Source organism: Drosophila mojavensis, unplaced genomic scaffold (genome assembly GCF_018153725.1).
Source record: "Drosophila mojavensis isolate 15081-1352.22 unplaced genomic scaffold, ASM1815372v1 contig_74, whole genome shotgun sequence".
Classification (NCBI taxonomy): Eukaryota; Metazoa; Arthropoda; class Insecta; order Diptera; family Drosophilidae; genus Drosophila; species Drosophila mojavensis.
Genome location: NW_025318899.1, coordinates 10914822 through 10939204, shown reverse-complemented (window position 1 = coordinate 10939204; position 24383 = coordinate 10914822). Strand labels below are relative to the sequence as shown.

At 40.2% G+C, this 24383-nt stretch overlaps 5 protein-coding genes across 17 annotated transcripts; 2 read left to right on the top strand and 3 right to left on the bottom strand.

Annotated features, from left to right (window-relative positions):
• Positions 1-8681: 8681 nt before the first annotated feature.
• LOC6582082 (signal recognition particle 9 kDa protein) lies at positions 8682-9478 on the bottom strand. Its single transcript, XM_002007759.4, has 2 exons — positions 9247-9478; positions 8682-9186 (listed from the first exon to the last, which is right to left on the bottom strand). The coding sequence occupies exons 1-2, from the start codon at positions 9385-9387 to the stop codon at positions 9094-9096; spliced, it is 234 nt and encodes a 77-aa protein (XP_002007795.1). The 5' UTR covers positions 9388-9478; the 3' UTR covers positions 8682-9093.
• Positions 9479-9570: 92 nt separating this feature from the next.
• On the top strand, positions 9571-19708 carry LOC6582081 (JNK-interacting protein 3). Of its 12 annotated transcripts, XR_004364409.2 has the most exons (17): positions 9571-10318; positions 11942-11962; positions 12486-12722; positions 12777-12932; positions 12990-13395; positions 13546-13650; positions 13846-13881; positions 14332-14349; positions 14817-14874; positions 14941-15119; positions 15184-15406; positions 15475-17133; positions 17195-17412; positions 17478-17672; positions 17809-17869; positions 18060-18138; positions 18903-18952. XR_004364409.2 is itself a non-coding variant. In XM_015162269.3 (16 exons), the coding sequence occupies exons 1-16, from the start codon at positions 10217-10219 to the stop codon at positions 18904-18906; spliced, it is 3678 nt and encodes a 1225-aa protein (XP_015017755.1). In that variant the 5' UTR covers positions 9572-10216; the 3' UTR covers positions 18907-18952. The 12 variants fall into 12 exon arrangements, 9 of the variants coding, with proteins under 9 accessions (XP_015017755.1, XP_032587830.1, XP_015017763.1 ...); XR_004364410.2 differs by lacking the exon at positions 11942-11962 and having other exon boundaries at positions 9572-10318; XM_015162269.3 differs by lacking the exon at positions 18060-18138 and having other exon boundaries at positions 9572-10318.
• A 231-nt stretch (positions 19709-19939) lies between these two features.
• Positions 19940-21301, bottom strand: LOC6582080 (putative serine/threonine-protein kinase STE20-like). Its single transcript, XM_002007757.4, has one exon. The coding sequence runs from the start codon at positions 21210-21212 to the stop codon at positions 20151-20153; it is 1062 nt and encodes a 353-aa protein (XP_002007793.1). The 5' UTR covers positions 21213-21301; the 3' UTR covers positions 19940-20150.
• Positions 21302-21559: 258 nt separating this feature from the next.
• On the top strand, positions 21560-22995 carry LOC6582079 (transmembrane protein 43 homolog). Its single transcript, XM_002007756.4, has 2 exons — positions 21560-22568; positions 22692-22995. Exons 1-2 carry the CDS (start codon positions 21653-21655, stop codon positions 22901-22903), a joined length of 1128 nt encoding a protein of 375 aa, XP_002007792.1. The 5' UTR covers positions 21560-21652; the 3' UTR covers positions 22904-22995.
• Positions 22601-24369, bottom strand: LOC6582078. Of its 2 annotated transcripts, none has more exons than XM_002007755.4 (2): positions 24210-24369; positions 22601-24144 (listed from the first exon to the last, which is right to left on the bottom strand). In XM_002007755.4, the coding sequence occupies exon 2, from the start codon at positions 24106-24108 to the stop codon at positions 23023-23025; it is 1086 nt and encodes a 361-aa protein (XP_002007791.1). In that variant the 5' UTR covers positions 24109-24144; positions 24210-24369; the 3' UTR covers positions 22601-23022. The 2 variants fall into 2 exon arrangements, with proteins under 2 accessions (XP_002007791.1, XP_015017754.1); XM_015162268.3 differs by having other exon boundaries at positions 24251-24369.
• Positions 24370-24383: the final 14 nt, after the last annotated feature.

Here is a 24383-nt window from a genome sequence, read left to right as displayed (position 1 = left end):
AGCAATATTTTAAGTTATATGTTCTATATCATATCTTCTGCTATTTATAGACTTCCGTTTTCTTCAGATTTTGATTAACTAACTTTTTCAAGATTATCCAGATATCATTTATACCACACTCCTCTTCCGCTGCTCACATATCACTATATATATTTTATCTTTAGCATTACATACTATATCAATATAGACTTTGGATGTGCGCATATCTCAACGAAAAAAGAGAAGACGAACCATGACAATAATAAAGTAAATTTCATTTAATGACATTAAATTTTAATTCACTTTCAACATTGAAAAAAAATAACGTATGCGCATTTGTCTGCTGTTTTTTTTTTTTTTTTTTTTCAACTTCCCCTTCCCAAAACATTCTCGATAAAGTTTATAATTGAGTTGTGTGTTTTTATTATTAAGTGAGCGAATTGATTTGCTTGTTGTTGTTGCTGGGGGTTTTTATACAGAGCAAACTTATTAAAAACTGATAAATGAGTTTTATTGAATATTATTTATTTATGAATATGTATATATTATATATGATTGTGTATATCGCGCAGAACAGTTGCCCACAGGTATTACGAAATTATGAGATTTATTTCATTTGAGTTTATTGATAATAAAGCCAAAGCCAAAGCCAAACAAAATTTGGGTGTGAATTAAACCACGAGAATGATAAGCCATTCGACGTAAAGCAACGTCTGATTTACAGAGGAAATCGAAAGGGTAAGTGATATGTGGTATGAGATGGCTAAACGGTTGCAAATTAATGCCAATCTACCGAGGGGCCTGCCCTGGCATGGACTGAAACAGATTTTGGCAACAGCTGTAACGTAGGGGTCTACGAAATGGTGGGACTCTGTATAGGCCCCATGTGAATATGTATCACTGAATGGGTGTATGTACGGGTATAAGTACATGAATGAAGATATATGAATGAGCTAGAATGTATCAATGAATAAGCATGAATTTATAATGAATTGAATGTATGAATGAGTGTGAAAGAAGCTATTCATACAAAGCTCATATGAATAAGCATATGAATGTATGAAAGTGCAACTGAATGAATGTATGAATTAGTATGAATGCATGAATGTTAGAATGTACGAATGAATGAATAAGTGTATAAATGAATATATGAATGAGTATGAATTTTTGAATGAGTTAAATGAATGAATGAGTATGAATTCTTGAATGAGTTAAAGGAGTGAATGAGTATGAATTTTTGAATGAGTTAAATGAATGAGTCTGATTTCATGAATAAATTTATAAATATTTGAACGAATTAATAGATATAAAAATTAATGGGTATATATCTTTATAAATAGATAAGTGTGATTATTTAAATCTTTTAAAATTTCAGTCTCTCTGACAACTTGAATTTTTCATTCATCTGAACTACTTAATGCAATGTGAATACCTTTGGTTACGTTTTATCTACAATATATGTATGTACGCATGCATATTGGAAAGGTTTAAGTGTATCTGTATCTTTATCTTGAACTGCAGATATCTTGTGCAGCTCGAGGAGCTGCGGTCGCGTCTTACTGCGCTGCACAAATAAAGTTGGCTCATTAGGCGCAGCGTAAACAAATTCGATGCCATTGAAAACCATCAGCCGTCAGGCAGTGAGTGAACCAATGAACCAAGCCAGCCAGACAGTCAGACAGCCAGTCAACAACTACATATACAACCACACCGAGCAACCACTCAACCACTGCGGATAGTGGAAGAAAATGTGTAGCAATGCACGGCAGTTTGTTTGCTCAGATACATTTTGCTGCCGGTTAACGTCGATGTTGATGTTGTTGTTGTTGTTGTTGTTGCTTTTGGTGCTGTTATTGTTGTTGCAGCAAGAGTTTTTTAACCTTTCGTCGCACACTTCCTTAAAGCGCCAGGTCGCAGCTCGAGCTCGAGTCGAGTTGAATCGATTCGAGCACGGCAGTCGCTAAGGTATATATAAACAGTTTACAGATAAGGCCACCTTTTGGCTGCTTGAAAATCGCATTTTGATTTGTATTCCGTATTTGATCAGATACACAACATGTGAGCTGTACGAGGTTGCGACTCGAGTCACATATTTTCCTCATATATTTGTACTGCATTTCTGTAATTATTTGTTTTGTAAATTCAATTGCCAGATAATGATGACGGCTCTGCTGCTGCTGCTGCTGCTGCTACTTCTGCTGTTGCCTCAGTTGTCTCAGTTGCCCGTGTCCTGGCTAACTGCCTGTGCCTGAAATTTAAGATAGCATAATATTTAATATTTTTTTCGGTTAGGTCTTGTTTACCTTTCCGACTGTGCTCATAATTTATTATCTGTTTGTATACCCATTAAAAATGTGGAATACAAGTATGTTGTAGTTATGAAATGATATGTAACAAATTCATAAATTATTTCCTCATGAATGCAGGAAACTCTTAAATTACGAAAACGAGAGATTGGAAGCTTTAAATATTTATTTTTGAATATATTAGCTAGTATAAACTAAATTTTTTTTCCTTGATAAAAATCATCTGAAGTTGAAGACCGAGTCATACACACCGCGCTTCCCATTATGTATACCACTCCCCTTATAAGCATGGATTCTACCTAGTAAAGTCTCAGACTTTGTCTGTATCTCTTTGGGGTATTTTCTAGTCCTTCACTCTCTACCAAACTCTCGATTCTTTCTTGTTTACTCTATAGTTCTCCTCTTGCTTATCATTGTTGAGTTGTTGGTCATTCAGCTCAATCGTCTTTGACGTCTATTATGATGGATTAAATTTCAATTATTAAAACCCCGTTTGGCTGACTGCTTATCGATTTAACCTATTCGGCAGGCAGCTAGCTAGCCCATTCGCTTATCGTCATTTCCTCTGGCAATAATCAATTTTCAATTAATTCGAAGCACTAGCAGCCGATCCCACACGCATAATCAGAAGCAGATAGCATTACGGAGTATTGAAAATGGAATTAAAGAAATTTGTTTAAAGTCGTTTAAATTGCACTTTAAGCGTCGTTGTGTCACTCGAGCTGTAATCTAATCGCAGTCTGCGATTTAATTTATATAATCAACATGTTTGCCTAATTAAAAAATATTAAAATTGTTTATTGATACAAACGAAGAGTTAAAAGAGCTCATTGGAAATATATATTTATAAGTATATAGACCGAATATGTTTTATGGTCCGTTTGATTGGGTAGAGACGTTATCGCTCTCTGCTTTGTGGCACTCTAATTGAAATTGCATTGAAATTGATTGATTTGCCCATAAATGTGAAATAGAACTCATATACCCCAGCTCCATTTGTTTGTTAATCGTTTTATTTTGGAGGCGAGTTACCTATATATAAGTTATATATAGTATAGATGTAGTATTTGATTTGAAGGGAGTTTACTGGAATGGGGGCAAATCAGTAATTGGGTGTGGTTGCAGAGCTTAAGCAGCGATTGCCTAATGCAAGTCTTTACTGGGATTACGTAGAGGAAAATATTTTGATAATATGTTGAGGCAATTTATTAATTTATTAGGAACTGATTTAAGTAACAGAAGTAGATATAAACCTATTCAATAATCTGACAATAGAGCGCTAGCAGAACTATAAGTTCTCTTGGTTCTATTAGCTCTTAGCGTCTCTATAACATAATTATAGTTAGCTTCTTGACTGACGATTCTTATTAAGGGATATGTGTATTGAAAAGTCAAGGAACTTTATAAAAATTTCGTAAATCTCTTAAACAAATGTATATGTAACAAATTTCCATATAACTTTTTACTTTTTATGAAAAAAAATAAATAAATAAAAAAAATCATCAGTGCTATACTCACTTATTAATAAAAATTTCGTAATTTCATCAGCAACATATATATAGTAATATACTCTCTAATCTATTGTCATTTCCAATTTCGCATTACGCATACGCCACGTAGTCGGCCAGCGCCAGCTCTTTCCCACGTTCCTAATTAGCCGACTGTCATAAAAAAAAACCAGGCAAAATAACAATAAAGACAAAAACTGAATAAATATATAGGAGCATAAGTAGTTTTTTGTTTTCGAAAAACATTTAGCAATGTAAACAGCAACGGGGGCGCCTCTCGGCGCATTAATCTCCATTAAAAGAGAATTTCAATGAATTTCTGCGGGTGGGACAGTGTGGCGCCAATGGCAAAACTCCAGCCGCTAGCTGCCAGCCCCAAGCGCCTGTGGTTGGCTTTCAAGCTCTACAATCATATTGTCCACACTGGCAGCTACCGCACTTACGCGACTCTGCGCCGTACTTACATTTGCAATAATTCAAAGGTAAATAAAGTGCCAAAAATGCTTAGAGAAAATGATTTTATGCTGCGCACCGACAACGACGTTCGACTCGAGCCCCGCCCCCGTCTGCCTAGCCAGCACCCATTTGAGGGGAGCGCAGACAGACATTCACGAAGGCGACGCCGCAGCGCAAACATTTTAGTCGCCCAAAACGCTAATGGGTAAACATCTGCGTGAATGCGGTGAAGATCCAAAAAGCTGGGAAACTGAAGCTGAGTCTGAAGCTTGACAACTTTAAAAGTTTGTAAGTTGAGCGCGTTTTGGGCGCGGTTAAAAACGCGCACGGAAATACCCACTCGATAGATTCGATTAGCGTACGATTTCATGTAGATTGCTAAATTGGTTTTCCCTCGATAAGACCGATGCCCGATGCCCGATGTTATAGTAAAAATATTTGATTTATCAATTTGCCGTTGCCACCTATCAAGATGGTATTAAGCTCTAATCATAGACGTTGATTTATCAACCAAAACCAGGCCAGCCTTCTAAATACCTAGTTATAAATAACCCAAGCCAGGCAAAAGCCATATATAATCGTTGCTATATATATGTGTAAATATATATAGCATGTATAATATTATTAACAATAATTATTGCCTTCCATATCTGCCAGAGGGTTCAAGAGAGTTCCACTCCTCCAGAGCGGGCCGCCTCTCTGATAGAGCATGACAAATCTGTTTACCCAACCGACTTGACTTGAATTTCAGTTTCCAATTAACGTGCGTATAACATTATTATAAAGATAGATATAGATAACTGAGCGATTTCTAGAAATTCGTATAGCCGGCAAAGTGATTCAATTATAATGAAATGATATTTTGTTTCCTTATAGACATTGTGTCACCTAGCTATAATGATGAATGTGGAATGACATATGTTTGTGTGTATTACTAAGGCCACTCTTTGACGTCAAGCAAAGTCCAGGTATTGCAGCTATAGCCTCTTCCGGTTAATCATTCATTAGGTGGAACACCAGGAAGTGTTGAGAAAACTGTTGTATGGGTCAGGGTTTAATAATAGTAGGCGCTGATATATGGGTATCATATATACATATATAGATACAATTGCGACAGCTAATTGTGAGATCATAAATAAAAAATATTTCTTTACAAATTTTGGTGAACATGAGTTTCTAATAGACCACAGATAATCAACAGTTATATAACCAGTACTTATCTGTTCTTTCTCCTATATTTACTTACCTTCTCTTCTTATAAATATTTACTTTTATAGATTGAATATATATTCATATATTACTTTAATAATAATAATAATAATAATAGCAATATAAATAAATACTTAAGAGTATATAATTTAAGCAATCATTAGAAAAGTTAACTACATACATATGTATGTATATCGATATAGTCTCTGTACTAAGGAATTCGAACAAAAATCCATTGAAACTTATCTCTAAAACGTGTTAGTTATTATAGGACAATACTCACATTTAATAATAAAAACCTATTTAAAATTATCTCTGTTCGACGTTGTCACAATCTTGAAATTGAATCAATATTAGTTTTAATGACACCCTACGCATTGGAAGTAGGGTGAGTCACGCTAATTCGGCATATCGCAATGTTCGGTCAATGAGCTTGCGTCAATGAATTTGGTCATTAATGAGCATTATCGTGCGATTCGAATCGTCATTCATTTGCCGAACAAAGCGACAATTTTAAATACCAATCGACCCACTCTAAAAAAGAAAAGCTTCCATCAAGAGAGAGGTTTTGTTTTTAGTGTATTGACTCAAAACGGTAGCCGCTCAACAGTGGCTAATGGTCATAATTAAACTCGGCTCTATTTGCATAACTCGAGTGTACGACGAGCCGAGGCGAAACTCGAAGCAAAGCAATGCAAACTTCAACAACAGCTAACTGCAAAGCGGGCCGCCTTACAGCAATGGCTGCTCGATGCTCTCTAAAGTGTTCACAATGTGAGAAGAGTATATTGGCATTGTGCATATCAAGCTTTGCGGCGCCTTTGAAGTGGGCAAATCAAAAACATTGAAGGGTCATTGGAAAATGGAATCTGCAGCAGAGATGGAAACTGCGGCAGTTGCTTAAACTAAGCTGATCTTAGGCTCTTCTGGTTTATTAGTAATTCCTCTTTATGCTCTCCTACAAAGTAAAAGGAATATATATCGGCTATATGGCTGTTCTGTTTGCTCGTAAATCTAAGAACTTCAAACGGGAGAGCCTCGCTGCGAAGAGCATGTTGCAGTCGCTCAGACTCGTCTCTAAGTTCGTTAAGCCTTCGTGAATGCCTGCCTATGCTCAGGTCTTCTCATTTTGTACTTACACTTCAAGTATGATGGGTGTATTGGCTGTCTTTCAGTCACTCTGCCTTCTGGCTCTCTATATGCTTGCCCTCTTAATCCATCCAGCTCTCAAGTACTTCTTAAATAGGCAAATCGCCACTCTCTTCATAAATATATTAAGTTTCAACCTTCTTGCTCAGTGAGCGAATATGACGAAGTTCCTAACACACCCACTTCCATCTAATTTATGCCTTACGCAATTGTTATTAAGTATTAAGTATTAACTCAACTTATTTCTTTGCACTTGCTCGTGCACTTAATTTACAGCTAATTGTCATATGACCGACTATCAATGGCGGTAATTTATATAGTAGCTACAGATATCTATATTCATATATACGTATATATATCAAAGAAATCTCAGGGATTTACTCGCCTTGGACAGTTGGAAGACCCTGTCTAATTGCTAGCTAACTGTACTTAAATATCTTTATAATTGACGCCAGTGGGTGTCATAAAATGCATCGTCGCGTAATACTAGTAGTAAGTACACCCAAGTCTATGAAACGAACGCGTAAAGCCCCCACCCCAATCAGCCGCAACCACAGGCCCAACTGAACCACCCGCAATAAAAAGCATTTATGTTATTTGTCAAGTTTATCGTGGGTAACTCCACGTATGTAGAGTCGACTGTGTACGATGGAACACATACAGCTGATTGTGCTCAAAAATGCCAAAAATTAAGGAGTATTAAACAAATAAGAAGAAGAGAGAGAGGCAGATACTCTAAGCAAAGCTACATTTTTATTTTATTTGGAAGGTGAAATATACTATATTTTAGAAACCCATCAAAATGCTGTCCAAAATATAGGCTTTATCACCGACTGTGCAGACCGTGCACCTAATTAAACTCGGATGGTGGTGGTGTTACTTTATCGAGTTGTAACGATCGATTGAATGTTGCGTTTATGGTTTTCAAATACCAGTAGCCGAAGCCCGACTGCACGCTCTCCTCGTATCATACGATATCATATAGTTTATTATTATTTATTTGATTTGTTCGATTCTGATAGGTGGAGAGAGGAGCAGAGCACAGTAATTGTTGTGGCTTTTCAAATTTATGAGCCAAGAAGACAGTTTGTGGTTTACGATGTCATTGCATTTCCAATTGATTATGATTGAGATTGTGTTTGAGATTGTGAGTGTGATTGTGATTGCAATGAATGCACGGTAAACAAGCTCTTCGAAAAGCACAAACATCCGATAGTGAATGGACCCACGGGCAAACAGAAGCCAAATGAGCTTGTCTACGGCCTGTGGGGCCGGAAATACGACAGGTGAGAAGATCTCTTCAGAGTCGGCTTCGATGTCCACTAATCAAAGCCAAGTGGCAGACGCTTGAGCTGCAACTGTAGGGTCTGTGACGAAGCCGATCAAAAGCAACCGCTTCGCATTCTGTGGGTCAAACAAACGTCGAGACGTTTTGATGCCTTAATCCAAAGTGGCTACTGAGTTGCCTAGTTGCAGGTACTCATCTCTCATCTTCTGCATGGACAAACACTTCTTATGGCATTTGGTCAACAACACTTTGGCTACTGATCTATCTCTTTCTCTCCCTCTCTCTCTCTCTCTCTCTCTGTAGTGAGTACTGTCTCTCTCATGATCTCATGATGTGAGACATCAAACTCGCATTGCTGTCAATCTCCTGTGGCAAATAAACTCGAGTGCCTCATATGCAAATATTTAAATATTTACTCTCCGCTTATTAAGTGAGTAACAGCGGTCAGCGACTACAGCAACAGCAAAAGCAGCAGCACCAGCAACATCCACAGCTACAACAACATTAAAGTTCTTTCCTTCGCTCACGCACTCACCTTTACTGACTCACCTGTGCATTGGCAATTGTTTGTTTTGGCTGTTTAATCGCTTTAATGGCTAGGCAATTAACATTTTTTCAGCCTAAGTAGGCAGCCGCCAAAAACTTTCCAGTTAACAAGTATAAAAAGTTGCACGAAAATACGAAAATTCTAATTTCATGCAATCGCAAATTTTAAACTGCTAACGGCTTCACGGCGCCCTCTACAGCTCATTTTACAATTGTCGTTAATAAAGATTAATCGATAACTGAATTATAAACACATTTTATTTTCTTATAAAAACACCATTTAATTTGTTTAAAGCATTTCATGGAAATGTGGACTAATTCAATATGTCACCATAGTGCAGCTAACTGCACACATTTACATTACAATAAATACAAAAGTATTATAAATTTAAAAAAGCACCGGGACCCTTATTCGTCGGCTGGCTGCTGTGCACAGAGCTAACATTTATAACAATGCTATTTAAACAGTAAACTACTCTTGTTACCACATCGTAGCCTGCCGCGGGTCCAGTGCGCTTATAAACTAAACAAGTGTAGGATGAAACACACAGCAAACGGTTCAGCTAACACCAACAGCAAATAGTTTATAATGTTGTTGTTGTTGTTGTTTCAGTTGATCCAAATTGCTGCCGTGGCCAATTTGTTGCATTAGCTACTCCTTGGACGCCATATGACCAACCAGATTGCTTGTGATTTTCTCAATTTTCTTCAGATCGGGCATGTTTTCCGCTTTATACTGCACACACTGAAAACAAATACACATACATTAGGTACACTTTATTTATTTCTCAGCAATTTTTAATACCTTCACATTGTCCGTCATTTTTAGCAGTAAGTGCCCCTTGTTGTGCACGTATTTCATGGTGTATCGGCAGTTTTGTGGGTTCGCCATATACATATTCTCCGCGGCAATTTCAAAGTCCTCCCAGTTTTTAACAAACACCATGTTGATCTTTTATTTGTTAAATGCAAATGCAAAAAAATAAAATGAAATCGAAATCCAGCAACAACACAAACGTCAAAAGACAGCGTGTCAAAGACGTCATCGATATATCGATAGCTTATACGTGCAATAGCTATTAACTTTTTGTTATACGGCCACTTTGAATCTCTTTGGCATTTGCCAACACTACAGTCATTTCTCATTCATCACGAAAATCGGTAGCTCGGCTGATGTTCTCACATATTTTATTGATAAAATGCGCTGAAAACAGCGTATTTTACTGATAAAATTGTTTCAAATTATAGTCCAACTATGTGGCTAAATAGTTCTTACATAAATTGAGTGCGACACTAAGCTAAAATGTGCGAAAAACGTACGGGAAAAAATGAAAAGTAATCAAAAATACGTCGCAAATGGAGGGGGCCAGAGGCTGATGGCCAAACATAGCCACAGCGAAAAACGCAAATAAGTGACACGCAGAACAAGTAGAGAATGCAATTATATTAAAAATAATCAAGCTACATCTATAATATACAAAACACAAAAACCAAACTCAGTGAGCACTACGAAAACAAATAACAAATAAAACGACCACTGCACCTGTATTGGTGTGTATATGTATGCAAGTGTATGTGCCTGTGTGGGTGCAGCACACATAGTAGCTGGATAGTGTCTGTTGTTGTTGTATGGGGTGGAAAGCTGCATAACGCGTGACGTGTGACAACCCCATACACATACACTCACCCGTTCACCCACACTCAAATGCGTAATTAGGAAGAAATACAAAATTGAGAGAGAGAGAGAGAGTCAAAGACCAACAACAACAATCAGCATGATGGACAACGATGACACAATGCTCAACAACTGTGGACCGCAGTCGGGCGCCGAAACGGTCTACGGCACCGAGGACAACAATATGGTCATGTCCGAGAAGGTATGCTCCACAATAAATGATTCATGCGGGCAACGATAATGCGATAAGACCACATTCATATCTCGGCAACAGTTTTTAAGTAGTAGATAATTTGGCATGCTTTACAGGAAGTGCCACGCACAATCAGTGTTACATATGACTGCTATTTATCTATAACTCTGCCCTTCTCTCTTCCTCCCACTCTATCTCTCTTGCACCCGCTGGCTCCGGCTTGTTTATTATGCATCAGCTGAGCAGAGTCGCGGCGAGTCATTGACATTCACAAGTGCTGCCCGAAAAAGGAGTTCAAAGAGTGTCTGCAAAAAAGAGGGAGAGAGAGTGAGCGAGAGAGCGCGTGGAAGTAGAGAATAGAAATCAATAAACCGCTCGTTTGCCTAATTTAATGTCGCCTCACGCAATTTGCTCAGCAGTTTATTTTTATGTTTCTTACTTCCCAACTCGTCCCTTTCTCTCCTTCATATACTAACTGATGGCCCTTTTATATGTTTTCTACTCTTTAAAGAAGGAAAGCTTTTTACGGGGCATATTAGAGTTTCTACTTTACTACTTCGTATACCGTGTATGTAGTTGCTTACAGGGTAGCAGCTAGTCGAGCAGCACTCGCCTACCAGCCTTATTTCTGGCAATCAAAGCAGCGTCATTGATTTTTGCATTTTATCAGCTTCGCAAGGGATTTAATCGGTCTGCCCTCAATGCAAATGCTTGGGGAATGAGCTCATCGAGCTTCCTCTCATGCCAAAGGCCCTTTAGACAGCTGCCACTTGAACTACCTGTTAATTGAGTTAATATTGAGTGAGGTAATTTGACTCACTCAGCCGACTCCGTCACAGCTGTGAGACATGTACATATGTATGTATGTCTGTCTGTATGTATGTGTGTATTTACTTTCCAAAGCAACTCTTGCTGCTGAATAATAAAACTGGTTGTACTTCAATCAACTTGGGAGCAGAATGGTGATGTAGTCTTATAGGTAACCAAATATATATTTATATATATGTATATAGCTTGACCTCGAAGCAAAAGATTGTCTTATGCTGGTCCTAAATGCGGAAAAGCCAATCTTGATTAAACGACCATAAAAATAATTTTTATTGATTTTTATATACGACATTTTATTATAAATTTATATGCAGTAATTTTTATTTATAATTTATTTATTTATAAAGTAATTTATAATTTTACATATATATATTTAATTTCAATAATATGAATGGACCTTATTGCTAATAATAATATGAAATATTTATCAAAATAAACTTATTAGGAAAATGTGAATCAATTAATTCTAGCTTTGAAGCTTCGACTTTATAAAAAAGTTATTCAAAAATGAAAATCATTTAATTTATGCCCTAAACTCTTTTTCATAGCTATAAATATTTACCCACAGTATTTATATTTATTTACCCATAATCGACATGTTATTCTAACTTGAATTCAAATATAATTTCTCATGCTCATATTATATCATTTATTTATATTCGCACTTGCATTTCTCATTGGCCTTCGCACTTTGTGGGTTTCTCGACTTGTTTATTTATTTACCTTTATGTGTTAACTTTAATTTTGTTAAACCTGAGTATTTTACATGTGCCCATTTCTCTTCTTTTTCTCTTTCTCTTTCAGAATGGAGAGGTTGGCAGCATCGTGAGTTTGAAAATTTCTTGGTTCTTTTTTGTTTGTTTAATATTTTGTTGTCTCACTTAAAACGTTCAACTAAACGCACGATTTTTAATTTGTTTACATTATATTTTCCTATCTCTCTTTTAATTTGTTACGCTTTGCACTTAGTTTAAGGTTTTTTTTATTGTTTTTTTTTTTTTACTAACCAAACGGCATGGGAAGTTTTAAACTTTGACCTTTTAAGCTTTCCCATTGCCTGCTCTTACCTAACCATCTTGTGGGTCAGCGCGGGGTCTGGCGACGCTTAAGCATGCCTTTTCATTGGGCTTTCATTCGCGTTTTCAAGTGTTCCATTCATAAAACAAAGCAGCCGCAAACCGCAATTATGATAGGCTTTAATTAAGCCATTTAATGTGCGCCCATCTCTCATTCCATCTTTGCCTCTATCTATATCTATATCTATCTTACTCGCACTAACTTCGTCTTGCTCTTGTTGTCTATGCTGCATTGGCATTTGAAATTGATGCACTCTCTCTTCATTTCACAGGTGCAGCAGCTGGCTGGCAGCATTTATCAGGAGTTCGAGCGAATGATCAATCGCTATGACGAGGATGTGGTTAAAAACTTGATGCCTTTGCTGGTGAACGTGCTGGAGTGCCTAGATGCCTCGTATCGCATCAATCAGGAACAGGATGTGGAGCTGGAGCTGCTACGTGAGGACAATGAACAGCTGGTTACACAATACGAACGCGAGAAGAGCGCACGGAAGCAGTCGGAGCAAAAGGTGAGCGTCTGACCGCTCAATTGTAATCAACATTTAATTAAACCACTCAAACAGCTCTTGGAAGCGGAGGACCTGGCCGAGCAGGAGAACAAAGAACTGGCCAGCCGTCTGGAGTCTCTAGAGAGCATTGTGCGCATGCTGGAGCTAAAGCACAAGAACAGTGTGGAGCATGCCAGTCGTCTAGAGGAGCGTGAGGCGGACCTCAAGAAGGTGAGTAGACTGGAAGCCATCGTAAACCAGCAGCTGACCTTTGCATGCAACTCTCAGGAATATGCCAGGCTACACGAGCGCTACACGGAGTTGTTCAAGAGCCATGTGGACTATATGGAACGCACCAAAATGCTAATGGGCTCAACGCACTCACAAATGAGCACTGCCTCCGATCGCATGGAGGCGAGTCGGGCGCGACTCAACCCGGTGGCGCGCAGCTCGGGGCCTGTCTCCTATGGCTTTGCCTCGCTGGAGAACTCGGTGATGTTGGACACGGAGACGATTTGCAGTGTGGGCAGCCAGTCTGATGACTCCGGGCCGCCTTCGTTGCAAAACGAACTAGATAATTTGGCTGGTACCGTGGAACGAGGCGCCGCAACAGATGCGCTGCAGCAACAACATCAGGCCACCTCGCCGCAGAGTCCCGACATAAGTCCCGTTGTGCCAAATGTGCCCGCAAATGGTAGGTGGAGGCGTCTACCAAATGGCTGAACCTTTAGCTAACCTGCAACTGTACTAATTTTCCAATATTCTATTTTCTTTTGTGTTTGTGTTTGTGTTAACTTCACTAAAAACGAATCCATATATAAAACAAAACCCAACCCCAACCCAGTTGGTCGTTCGACCACCAAGAAGGAGCAACGCTCGGACAACAATCTGTACCAAGAGTTGTCCTTCCAGGATAACGAAGAGAGTGAAGAGAATGAGATTGTTACGGGTAAGCAGTGGATACCTGAGATTAAATTTAAAGCACGTCAAAAACGTATTCTTTTCTCTATCTCTTGCTGTCTGGGCGCACACACACATACACACGCACACAACTGAAATACTTGCACACACACACGCAATCACTCCCTGGGACTCAATGGCCACTTGTCTCATGCTCTTTCTGTGTCTCTCTTTTCTGTAACAGGCAGCTGGGTACATCCCGGAGAATATGCATCCTCAGGTAGGTACCACACACAAGACCAACTCCAAGAACAACAACAACAAACTCCACCACCAACACCATATAATTCCTACATATATGGATTCATCTATATAACCTGTAAATACATAAAATATCATACGATAATCGACTGATCCAAAACAACAACAATAAGTTATAGAAATGAGCATTTAGTATACAATGGATACTCTAGCGAACCGTGTTTTGTGATATGTGTTGGAATTGATGTGCTCGAGATACTGTTGTCACTATATTGCAAAGCTTAATAAAAACTATCAAATTTATTGACCTCTAATGAAATTTCAAATTTCTCTTTTTATGCCAAAACCAATTTACTTATTCCAAACATCCCTTTTCCCTATTACCTCCCATAAAAAACTCAAATCTTTTTGTACAAATATCAAACACTCAAACACCGACACCTACAACAACAACAATAAACTATCAAAGCTAACGACAACTATTTCGGTAAGTTTTCTCGTGCGTTACGATATACCTATATACATAGTTCCTATCTATTGTAGTCTCTTGCTATGTAAGTAGTGTCCCTAGTCTTCCTCTCTCTTCAAACTTCAGTTTTACTTTCATTGTTGGTGTTAGAGAATGATCTCTGGGCTAAAGGGTGTTATCAGAGTTTATTAGTTTTAAATTGTTCCTATTTTAATACGTTTTTCGTGGATAGCTTTATTTTTGGTTCAGGTTTTGACAATATTTTTTGTTTCACTTAATTCATGTTTTTCGTTTATTCATAAATATCATGCATGTTATTTGATCTACTTAAGTACGATCCTCATATGTTATTCATACTTAAATAATTTCATTTGTTTAATACTACCTTTCAACATCTGCTCTTACGTTCCATATAAAATCCTCACTCGTTCCACATATCATTTGTTTTATTTGCTCTAATAATGGTTTTATGCATACCTTTGCAGGAATGGGCAAAGAAGTGGAAAACCTCATCATGGAAAATAATGAGCTGCTAGCAACCAAGTAAGTTTGAACTACCCATAAACCAAATCAATCAATAAATGTATTCATCATTCAATTCCCACACAGAAATGCACTCAATATTGTCAAGGATGATTTGATTGTGAAAGTGGATGAGCTGACGGGTGAAATAGAAATCGTGCGCGAAGAGCTGAATGCGATGCAACAGTCGCGTGCGAAGCTAAGGGAGCGCATTAGTGAGCTGGAAGATGAGCTCAAGAAGACCAAGGAACAGGTGAAACAACAGAGTAAGTTACTCCAGTCCCATCAAAATAGGCACAGCTAAGTCTAAATCTCTCTAAATTCTCACAGACACCGAGCAGGAGGAAAACGATGTGCCGCTGGCGCAGCGCAAGCGTTTCACACGCGTCGAGATGGCCATGGTGCTGATGGAGCGTAACCAGTACAAGGAGCGGCTAATGGAGCTGCAGGAAGCGGTGCGCCTAACGGAGATACTGCGCGCCTCGCGCACAGTCGACAATTTTGAAAGGAAGTCGAATAAAGGCATTTGGAGATACTTTAGTAATCTTTTTACGTAAGTATATCACTTATATTCCACCCTGCATATTCGGAGTATTAATTGCTTATTTACTCTCACAACAGCCCCTCCAACCGTCCGACGGAACGCGTCGCTGACGGTCTTGGAGGGGGGCCGATGTTTCGTCACACAGGCGGAGGAAGTCCTGCCCACAACCATGGATCACCCAGCCGTGGAGGAAGCGACAATCGCCTTACCCTAGCTGGCTCACAGCCGCCGCCGCATCCGGCCAGCGCCGGCCTTGCCAACGCACTAATCATGGCCAAGGACTATGCAGAGGAGGGCAGCTCAGAGCGCATCAGCGCCAGGCGGCGTGAGCAATACCGACAGCTGCGTGCTCATGTGCAAAAGGAGGACGGACGCCTGCATGCCTATGGCTGGAGCTTGCCCATCAACAAGACCAATCAGGATGCCAATCCAAATCGCCATTCAGGCGGTGTACCCGTGCCCGTCTACTGTAATCCCCTAGCGGAAGCGTCGCCGCACATGAAGGTATTTTGTGCGGCAGGGGTGAATCTGCAAGGTGGCTTCACAAAGGATGGCCAATCGCTTATACCCGCCGATTCGCCCTATGCACCGCGCTCGACGCTCAAAATTGCGGAGATAACCAGTCCAACGGCCGAGCAGAGCGCCGAGGCGCTGGATCGCCAAATGGCGCGTGCCAGCCTTGAGACCCTGGAGCCCGAGACACAGCTCAGTTCGTTTGTGTGGATCTGCACCAGCACGCATGCCGCAAGCACGGTCAGTGTGGTGGATGCCAATCAGTCGGCCACTGTGCTGGATGCTTTTCCCATATGTGCATCGCATCTGCTATGCATTGCCTCTGTGCAGGGCGCCATGGAGAGCGACTATGCGTTGCTGGAGCAATCGGAAGTGGTCAAGGCGGGTGAGATGCTGCAGCGGCCAGGTGAGGGCCCCGAGCTGTGTGGCAAGGTGGAGTTTGTGCGTGTGCGACCCAAATCGGATCAGAACAGCAACAGCAAGCAGAGCTCACAGGAGGGTGAGGAGGTGCCCGCGACCATAACAGTCGTTGGCGTGGCAGAGGCCAAAGAGGCTACAGAGAAATCGAATGAGCAGCTGCCCGCCGTCGATGCAACCGAGCCGCTGGGCAATGTGGAGGCCATCAAGATACGCCAAGCGTTGCCAGGTGCACCGCAGCGACTCTCCTCCAGCAACGCGGACATCAGCAACAATCATGTCAACAATAACAACAGCAGCAGCAGCAGCAATAATGTGCAATTCAGCATAAAATCGTTTAATCCCATTCTGGGCACCAAAGACCGCGATGAGCCCTTGATGAGTTCGGTGGGACCCACCATGTGGATGGGCGCCCAGGACGGTTGGCTGTATGTGCACAGCAGTGTGGGCCGTTGGCATGAGTGTCTGCACAAGGTGCTCCTGCCCGATGCTGTGCTGGCGATAGTGCATGTGGAGTCGCGTGTTGTTGTTGCGCTGGCCAATGCTCAGTTAGCCGTGTTCCGCCGCCAAACAGACGGCCAATGGGATCTGAATAGTTATCACCTGGTTACGGTCGGTGATCGCAATCATTCGATACGTTGCCTCTGTGTGGCCGGCGAGCGCATTTGGGCTGCGCATCGCAACAAGATCTTCATTATTGATCCCATATCGCTAAACATTGTGCACTCGCTGGACGCGCATCCCCGCAAGGAGAGCCAGGTGCGTCAAATGGCGGCAACCGGTGCTGGCGTTTGGGTGTCCATACGGTAAGGTCATAATCATTGAATCCCAAGTCCAATTAAACTAATTGATTTACTCCTGCTACAGCTTGGACTCCACTCTACGTCTATATAATACACACACATTTGAGCACAAACAGGATGTGGATATTGAGCCTTACGTGTCCAAGATGCTTGGCGCTGGCAAGCTGGGCTTTAGTTTTGTGCGCATTACAGCGCTGATGGTGTCCTGCAATCGCCTCTGGATAGGCACCAGCAATGGCGTCATCATATCTGTGCCGCTGGCCGAGGTGCAGCAAAAGTCATGTGAGCTTAGCTTCCCATTCTATCTTTGTTCAAAGCTTAAACTGATTTATCCTCATTGCTTGCAGCTGATCCCAATGGTCACATGCCCTTGTGCTGCATGGCCAATGCTCAACTTTCCTTCCATGGCCACCGTGATGCGGTCAAGTTCTTTGTATCGGTGCCCATGCTCCAGCAGCCGAATGGCACGCTCACCTTTAGCAACAAACGGCCCGACATGTTGGTCATGTGTGGAGGCGAGGGCTATATTGATTTTCGCATAAGTAAGTGGAGTCACCGGCCATCCAAACTCTAGCTAAACTATTCACCAGTCCTGACAATCAGCGATCTCATATCTAACTAAACATCTATATATAAATGCAGTATATAGTATAATGTTCGTTCCATATTCCTCTGCAGGACATGAAAAATACGATGCTAGTGATAATGCAGCGCATTTGATAGTTTGGAAAGTCGATACGTAAGCTTTGCTTTTAATTTTGATTTTGAGTTGAATATGTTTTTGATTTGCGCCGTTTACGTAATTATTATTTTTGTTGTTTCAATAATATTTTTAATCTCTTTTTTTGCTAAGTTTTGCATTGTTGCTATGTCTATTTGTTTACCTAATTGCATTTTCTTTTTGTTTAACCTTTGCCGTGGCCGTGTAGTACCTTCAATTTGTAGTGCTCCGAACAGCGACGTGCCCATGGGCCGACAATCCAATTGGAATGCAGCATTTTTCTAAAGGTTTATCCATATATTTATGTTCAATATTTTGTTAAATTTTTGATTTATTTCTGTTTATCACGTTTTACAACCTCCAAAAAATTTGTCTCTGCACTTTTTTGTCACAATGTTCCAATGACATCCACAACCCAAATTCAAATATGTGGATTATCTGTAAACTTTTCTCTTTGGTGTCCTTGTGAATTGTCCCTCTGAGTTGCTATATAAAATATATAAGAGCAGCAATTGTATTAACGAAACAAAAGAAAAGCCTGATACAGGATATAAAATATCTATTTTGTATATACGATTGTTTATCTAACTTTTAGTTGCGGTTCTTAAACTTTCGGTTGTAGTTTGCTGATTTTATTTATTTAATGCCTTTAAATATTTATTGTAAATTTTATTTGCTTAATATTTTTAAAATAAATTTATACTTTTTATTTATTTTTTATTTAATTTTGCTCCAATTCTTACAAAAATACTGGCTATTTTACAAACTACCAAATAAATCGCGCACTCTCACTAAAATATTATAATAATGATGAAAATAATTACTAATCAAAAACTAAATAATATATGAAATCTTGATCAAGTTATGCATATGTATATATCAAATGATGATATATGAATGCTGCATAGTAGCTCAATACTTTTCAATGCTTTTGTAAATTATCTAAAAACAATTAAAAATCTCTTGTAGTTCTGTCGCAGCAGCACTAACTAAGTGTACATTGTGTATATATGTTCCTGATTTGCTAATTTGAATTCCTTAACTCTTGCAGATGATAATGACATGGAAAACAGTATTCAACTGGAACCAAATCAAACAATCGAAAATCGTGGCGATAAAAGTTATTTGATTGTGTGGCATGTTAGTCAGCGTTAAAACTAAATTGTTTTAAGTAAATTACAAGTTATGCATATATAATATATATATATATATATATATACAAATCCGACCCAAGCAGTTACAAGTTTTTGCAGGCTAGAAAAAAAAAAAAACAAATATCTTTACCTTAATTTAGTTTTTAAAGCTCCCAACTTATTTACAGTACAATGCGTCCGAGCATTGCCAAGAGCATATGATAGATATATACATATATATATAATTGGATAACAACCGATTTTGGTTAGGCAAACAGACTTGTGCTAATACTTATGCTTCACATACTAGCTTCATATATAAATATTAATATTTAAAAAAAAAAAAAAATTAACCTAAATGTTATTTAACACAGTGATAGCTCGCTATATAACTCAATGATATATAAATTAAAATTTGTACATTTTATGCGCTCTTGAAGCAGAGAAAGTTATGTTTTTTTACATATATATATATATATTCAATAGAAATGTCCAAATAACTTAAACTAAACTAAAGATCCCGTTTAAAGCAATTTGTGCGTGATTTTTTTATCCAAATAATTAGTTAAATTTGTATTTTAAGTTCAAAGTTTCAAAAAGCAATTTCTAATTTAGTTATTTGTTAAATAATTTTAATTTTTAGTTGAACCGATTACGTCTAATTGTTATTAATTTGTTTAATAATACGTAATAAACGAAAACAAGACCAACATTTCGAATATTATTTTTCATTTTTATTCTTAGAGGCAAAAAGTGATATTTATAATTTAGAAATTTTGGGATTCTTTAAGTACGGATTTTAATATGGCATAACAAGGCGAACTTACGCATTAGCTTTGGCTTGAATCGAGCAACTATATAATGGATAAATATACATATACATATATATAACACCAGATTATGTACTGTAAATAAAGCCACAATTTATAAAATATAGCAAATTATGTGAAATAAATTATGGATAACAACTGAGGATTTATTGGATTGGTATGAATTATTTAGGATTATGTACAGAACTTGACTATTGGGCAGTTTTAGTAGTTATAGAATTGGAATATCTACAAATGTCCAAATATCTACAAATGCATTTCAACATTGACTCCGCTTTGATTTTTATCTAAAACATTTTTTTATTTATCTTATTTAGATCTTATATAGTTCATTCATTAAAAACTCCATTCTATATCCTCTCGGCATTCCTGCGCATGATCATCGAGTGATGCGATTATGCCGACATCATCATCATTATCATCCATTATGGAATTGGTATCCAGTTCGGATCGACATTTCTTAATGTAATCCGTAATGGAGGCGTGTCTGCATTGCTTGAAGAACGCGTGAGTCATCAGCTTCTTGGCGCTCCAGCGATTCTCAGCATTGCGATTCAGACAAATCTCCACAAACTGGTGAAAATCGTCGGAGAGCACACGTTGACTGTAGATATCATAGGTACGGCGCGACGTCGCATTCTCAAATGGAATTTTGCCCTGATCGTCCAGGAGCATGGTGTACGTCGATCTATCTAATAAGGACGGCACATTTCCACGTATTTTCTCTGTGTACATTAGCGTGGGTTGTGTCTCGAAATAGGGTTGAATACCGTTAGCCAGCTCACATGCCGTTATGCCCACGGAATAGATATCTGATTTCTCCGTATATCCATGAATATTTTGATCCAAAACTTCCGGAGCAGCCCAATTCAGATGCTTCTCGTGCGAGATGCCATGCAAGACGGGTTTCTTTTTGCCATGCTTTATAAAACTGCGACTTTCGTGAAAATTAGATAATACTGCCTTATTTCCGTCCAATAAGATGTGCAGAGCCCTCACAGACCCGTGAACAAAGTCATTCGAGTGTATATACAAGAGGGCGGCGAGGACATCCTTGAATATTAATGCTATCAACGTCTCTGGAAAGCCGTTGCAGAACGTAGTTTTAAGCAGAAGTTCACATGTGCCAAAGCACATGTACGGGTGCAGCACATAGACATCGCTATCCACAATGAAACTATTTAAAATCTTATTGATATTGGGATGATTGAATTGTCGACAACATTGAATCTCGGCGAAAAGTCGCTTTAGTTCGGCATCATCGTCCACTTCCAGTGAATATTTTTTAACAACTAACACACGATTGTTGACAGTACAATTTGCTTTGTAAACCGAACAGAATTTGCCATGCTTAAATGCTTTTGTGAATTCATAGTCTGTTAAGCTATTGCTAAACATTATTATTTCAATTTGTAGAAAAAAATTTGTGTTCGAATTTCGAACAGCTGACTTTGACAGCTGTGACCTAATTAACGGCGTTGCTTTTGCGAATTGACGGCTTGGTATTGCCCGCGCAAAATTTGAAGGAATGCGGTTTATTTATTCTTTATCAATTGATAATTAATTTAAATATTTATAGTATTTTCTTTTGATATACGGTATTCAATTCATGCTGTAAAGCAATTGTACAGGATTCTTGTAAGTATATTTATTTAATTTTTTGTCATTATTTCTGGTTGTGCTGCGAACAGCTGATTTTAACAAATACTACCTTATGAACGGCGTTCATTTTGCTAATTGGCAGCTTATGAGTGCGCACAGTCGCAAAAGGCGAATGTACGAACACAGCGTTAATGCTGTTTATTTATATTACAAATGAAGTATTTTAAAAACTGAACATGGCCACGATAAGCGACACCTTTCGTAGCAACTGGCTAATCGCTACCTTTGGCCTGGGTTTGTTCATCGCCGGCTCCAGTGTCCTCTACTGGAACGAAGGGCGAGCGGTGCACACGATGTTGGCTCTGGATGAGGCTTACGCAGACATCTATTCGATGCAGTTCACCGAGGAGGAGCAAGATATGAATTTTGAAAATCGCATTGTGCATCTATCGGGGCCCATCATATGTGGAGAGCCGCTCACCGAGCCCGACTACAATATACAGCTGATGGCAGTGAAGCTAAGGCGTCGCGTACAGATGTACCAATGGGTGGAAGAGACAGTGGAGCACAATTTCGGCGAGAGCGTGGGCACAGAGGCGGACTCACGAAGCTATTACTATACACGCGAATGGCGGGACAAGATCGTGGACTCGCGACAGTTTTACAATCCACATGGCCATACGAATCCACAACGTTTCCCCATCGAGAGTGCCGTACAGGTGGCCGATGTGGTTTACATAGGCAAATATGAGCTGGGGTCGGCTGTGAAGAACAAGTTCAACAACTACCACGAATTGACCTCGGACATAAGGCCGGATGACAGCGGAATCAAGCTGCATCTGGGTCTCTACTATCACACCAGCGATGTGTTCAATCCGGAAGTAGGAGATCTGCGTCTGCTCTTCACCTATGCGGGACTGGAGGGCGAACTGTACAGCGTCGTGGGTCGCTTGCAGGGCAACAAAGTGGAGCCGTATGTCACCAGTCGTGGAGTGTCCGTGCTGCTCGTCTACCCGGGCGAGATAAGCGCACTGGAGGTATTCCAATTGGAGTATAGGACTCAGGTGCTGCACACCTGGTGGTGGCGCTTCATAGGCTGGCTCCTGATTTTCTTTGGCGTTACCTGCAACACGAAACTGCTGAGGGTTGTATGTGAGTGGATAACCAAAGACTTCTATACCATATATATATATATATTCATATATTTACTAGCATAAAGATATTTAACTCTACATATATTTCTATTAATATATCCCTTCTACTCTCCTCTTGCAGTGCTCCGTGTGCCTTTGCTAATTGGCTTGGCGCCCGATTCGCATTATCCGATAACTGGGAACTTCTTGATCGCCTTCTCGCTGTCGCTGACCATTGCCGCGGTGGCCTGGATACTGCATCGACCTGTGATTGGCGCGTGCCTGTTCCTAGCGGGCGCCTCGCCCTACGTCTGGCTCACACGCAATCTCGTGGACTATCAGCGAGTAGATTAGTCCGTTATGTTCTCGTACGAGTAGATATTTACACATAACTTATTTGTATTTCGTGCCATCAATGTCAATAAAAAACTGAATAACACTTAAAAGCTAATCGTATCGCTATAATCCTAATCCTAGAACTCTCGTATGCCCGGATTCGTTAGCTCGCTCAGCTTCGACTTGGGCGTCGACTCAGTGGAGGTGTGCACACTAGGACTCTGCGACTTGTCCTGCTCCTCATGGCACGCGGCCGGCTCCTCGAAGCGCACGTAGGGCTCGAAGCTGTTGTTGATCTGCACAGAGCCACGATGCAGATTGTTGGACTCCGCCTCAAAGAGTATCTCGTTGATGAACCTCTCGGCAAGCAGACGCTGCTCGCGAGGCAAGCGCTTCAGCTTGTATGTCCAAGTGCGCGCAATGGACTCCTCCTCCGGATAAGTGCCCGCCAGATACTCACAAGCTATATTCAACAGCTCGTCCGTGTTGTGCGTGCTCACTGTAGTTGTGGTGGCGGAGGACGAGTTGTTTCCGTTGCTACTGCAGGGTGGGGTCTGCCTGGCTCGCTTTGCCGCATTTGAATAGTCGGGCTGCTGGTGCATTAATCCCGATCCCGCAGCTGCTGGCGGCGGTGGCGGTGGCAGCGGATCTACCTTTTGTACATGCCCAAATGATTTGTGAAACATTTCCGAGATGTTCGGCGTCTGACCCACTCCACTGCGATAAGAGTAATGCAAGGAGGAGGCGCTGCTGCCACTGCTGTGCTCCATGAAGGATGCCGTCGAGCTGGAGTTTTCGTTGAACGAGAAGCTGGGCTCGTTCTTGAATGTAGGATTCACCGCGAGGAACTTCTCTGTGTTCCTCAAAAAGTCCAGCTCCTGAAAGGTCCAACAACGTGGCGTATGCAAGCTGCCCGTGCGCATAGCGCTCTCCACGACCTTCAGCTCCTTGCGATAGTTCGTGCGCAGCGTGTTGATCTTCTTCTTCACGTCCTCGACGGTCGCATCTCGCTTCAGATAGTGGTAAATGGGCACCAAGCGCTGATATGCCTCTGCTCGCTTCTCTCGATTCGTGTAATCCCGCAGAGAAGTGTCCCACAGGACGGGCATATCCCGATATGTCTGTATGAAGGCACGCAGATAATGACGATTCTCCTCGGCTCCGGACATTATTTTGATGCTATGCGACGGCTGCTGCGACGGCGGCGGCGGTTGGTGAAGCATTCTCTTTTATTCAAAATCCACTTTCAAATGCTCCCTCTGAAAGGGCGGTAAAAATATACCAAAATAAACACAAAGCGAAAAACGATCGAAATTAGTTTTACTTCAGCGTGTAAGTGAAAAAATGACAAATTTATGTATGGACCTATTGACGAAATGTCATTTTGCTGTTGTTGTAGTTGCGATGGTGGTGGTGGTTTGCTTGACAGATTGCTGGGCATATTGCTGCATTGACGTAACTGCGCTTGTGTGTGTGACGTCACAGCAACAAGTGTTGT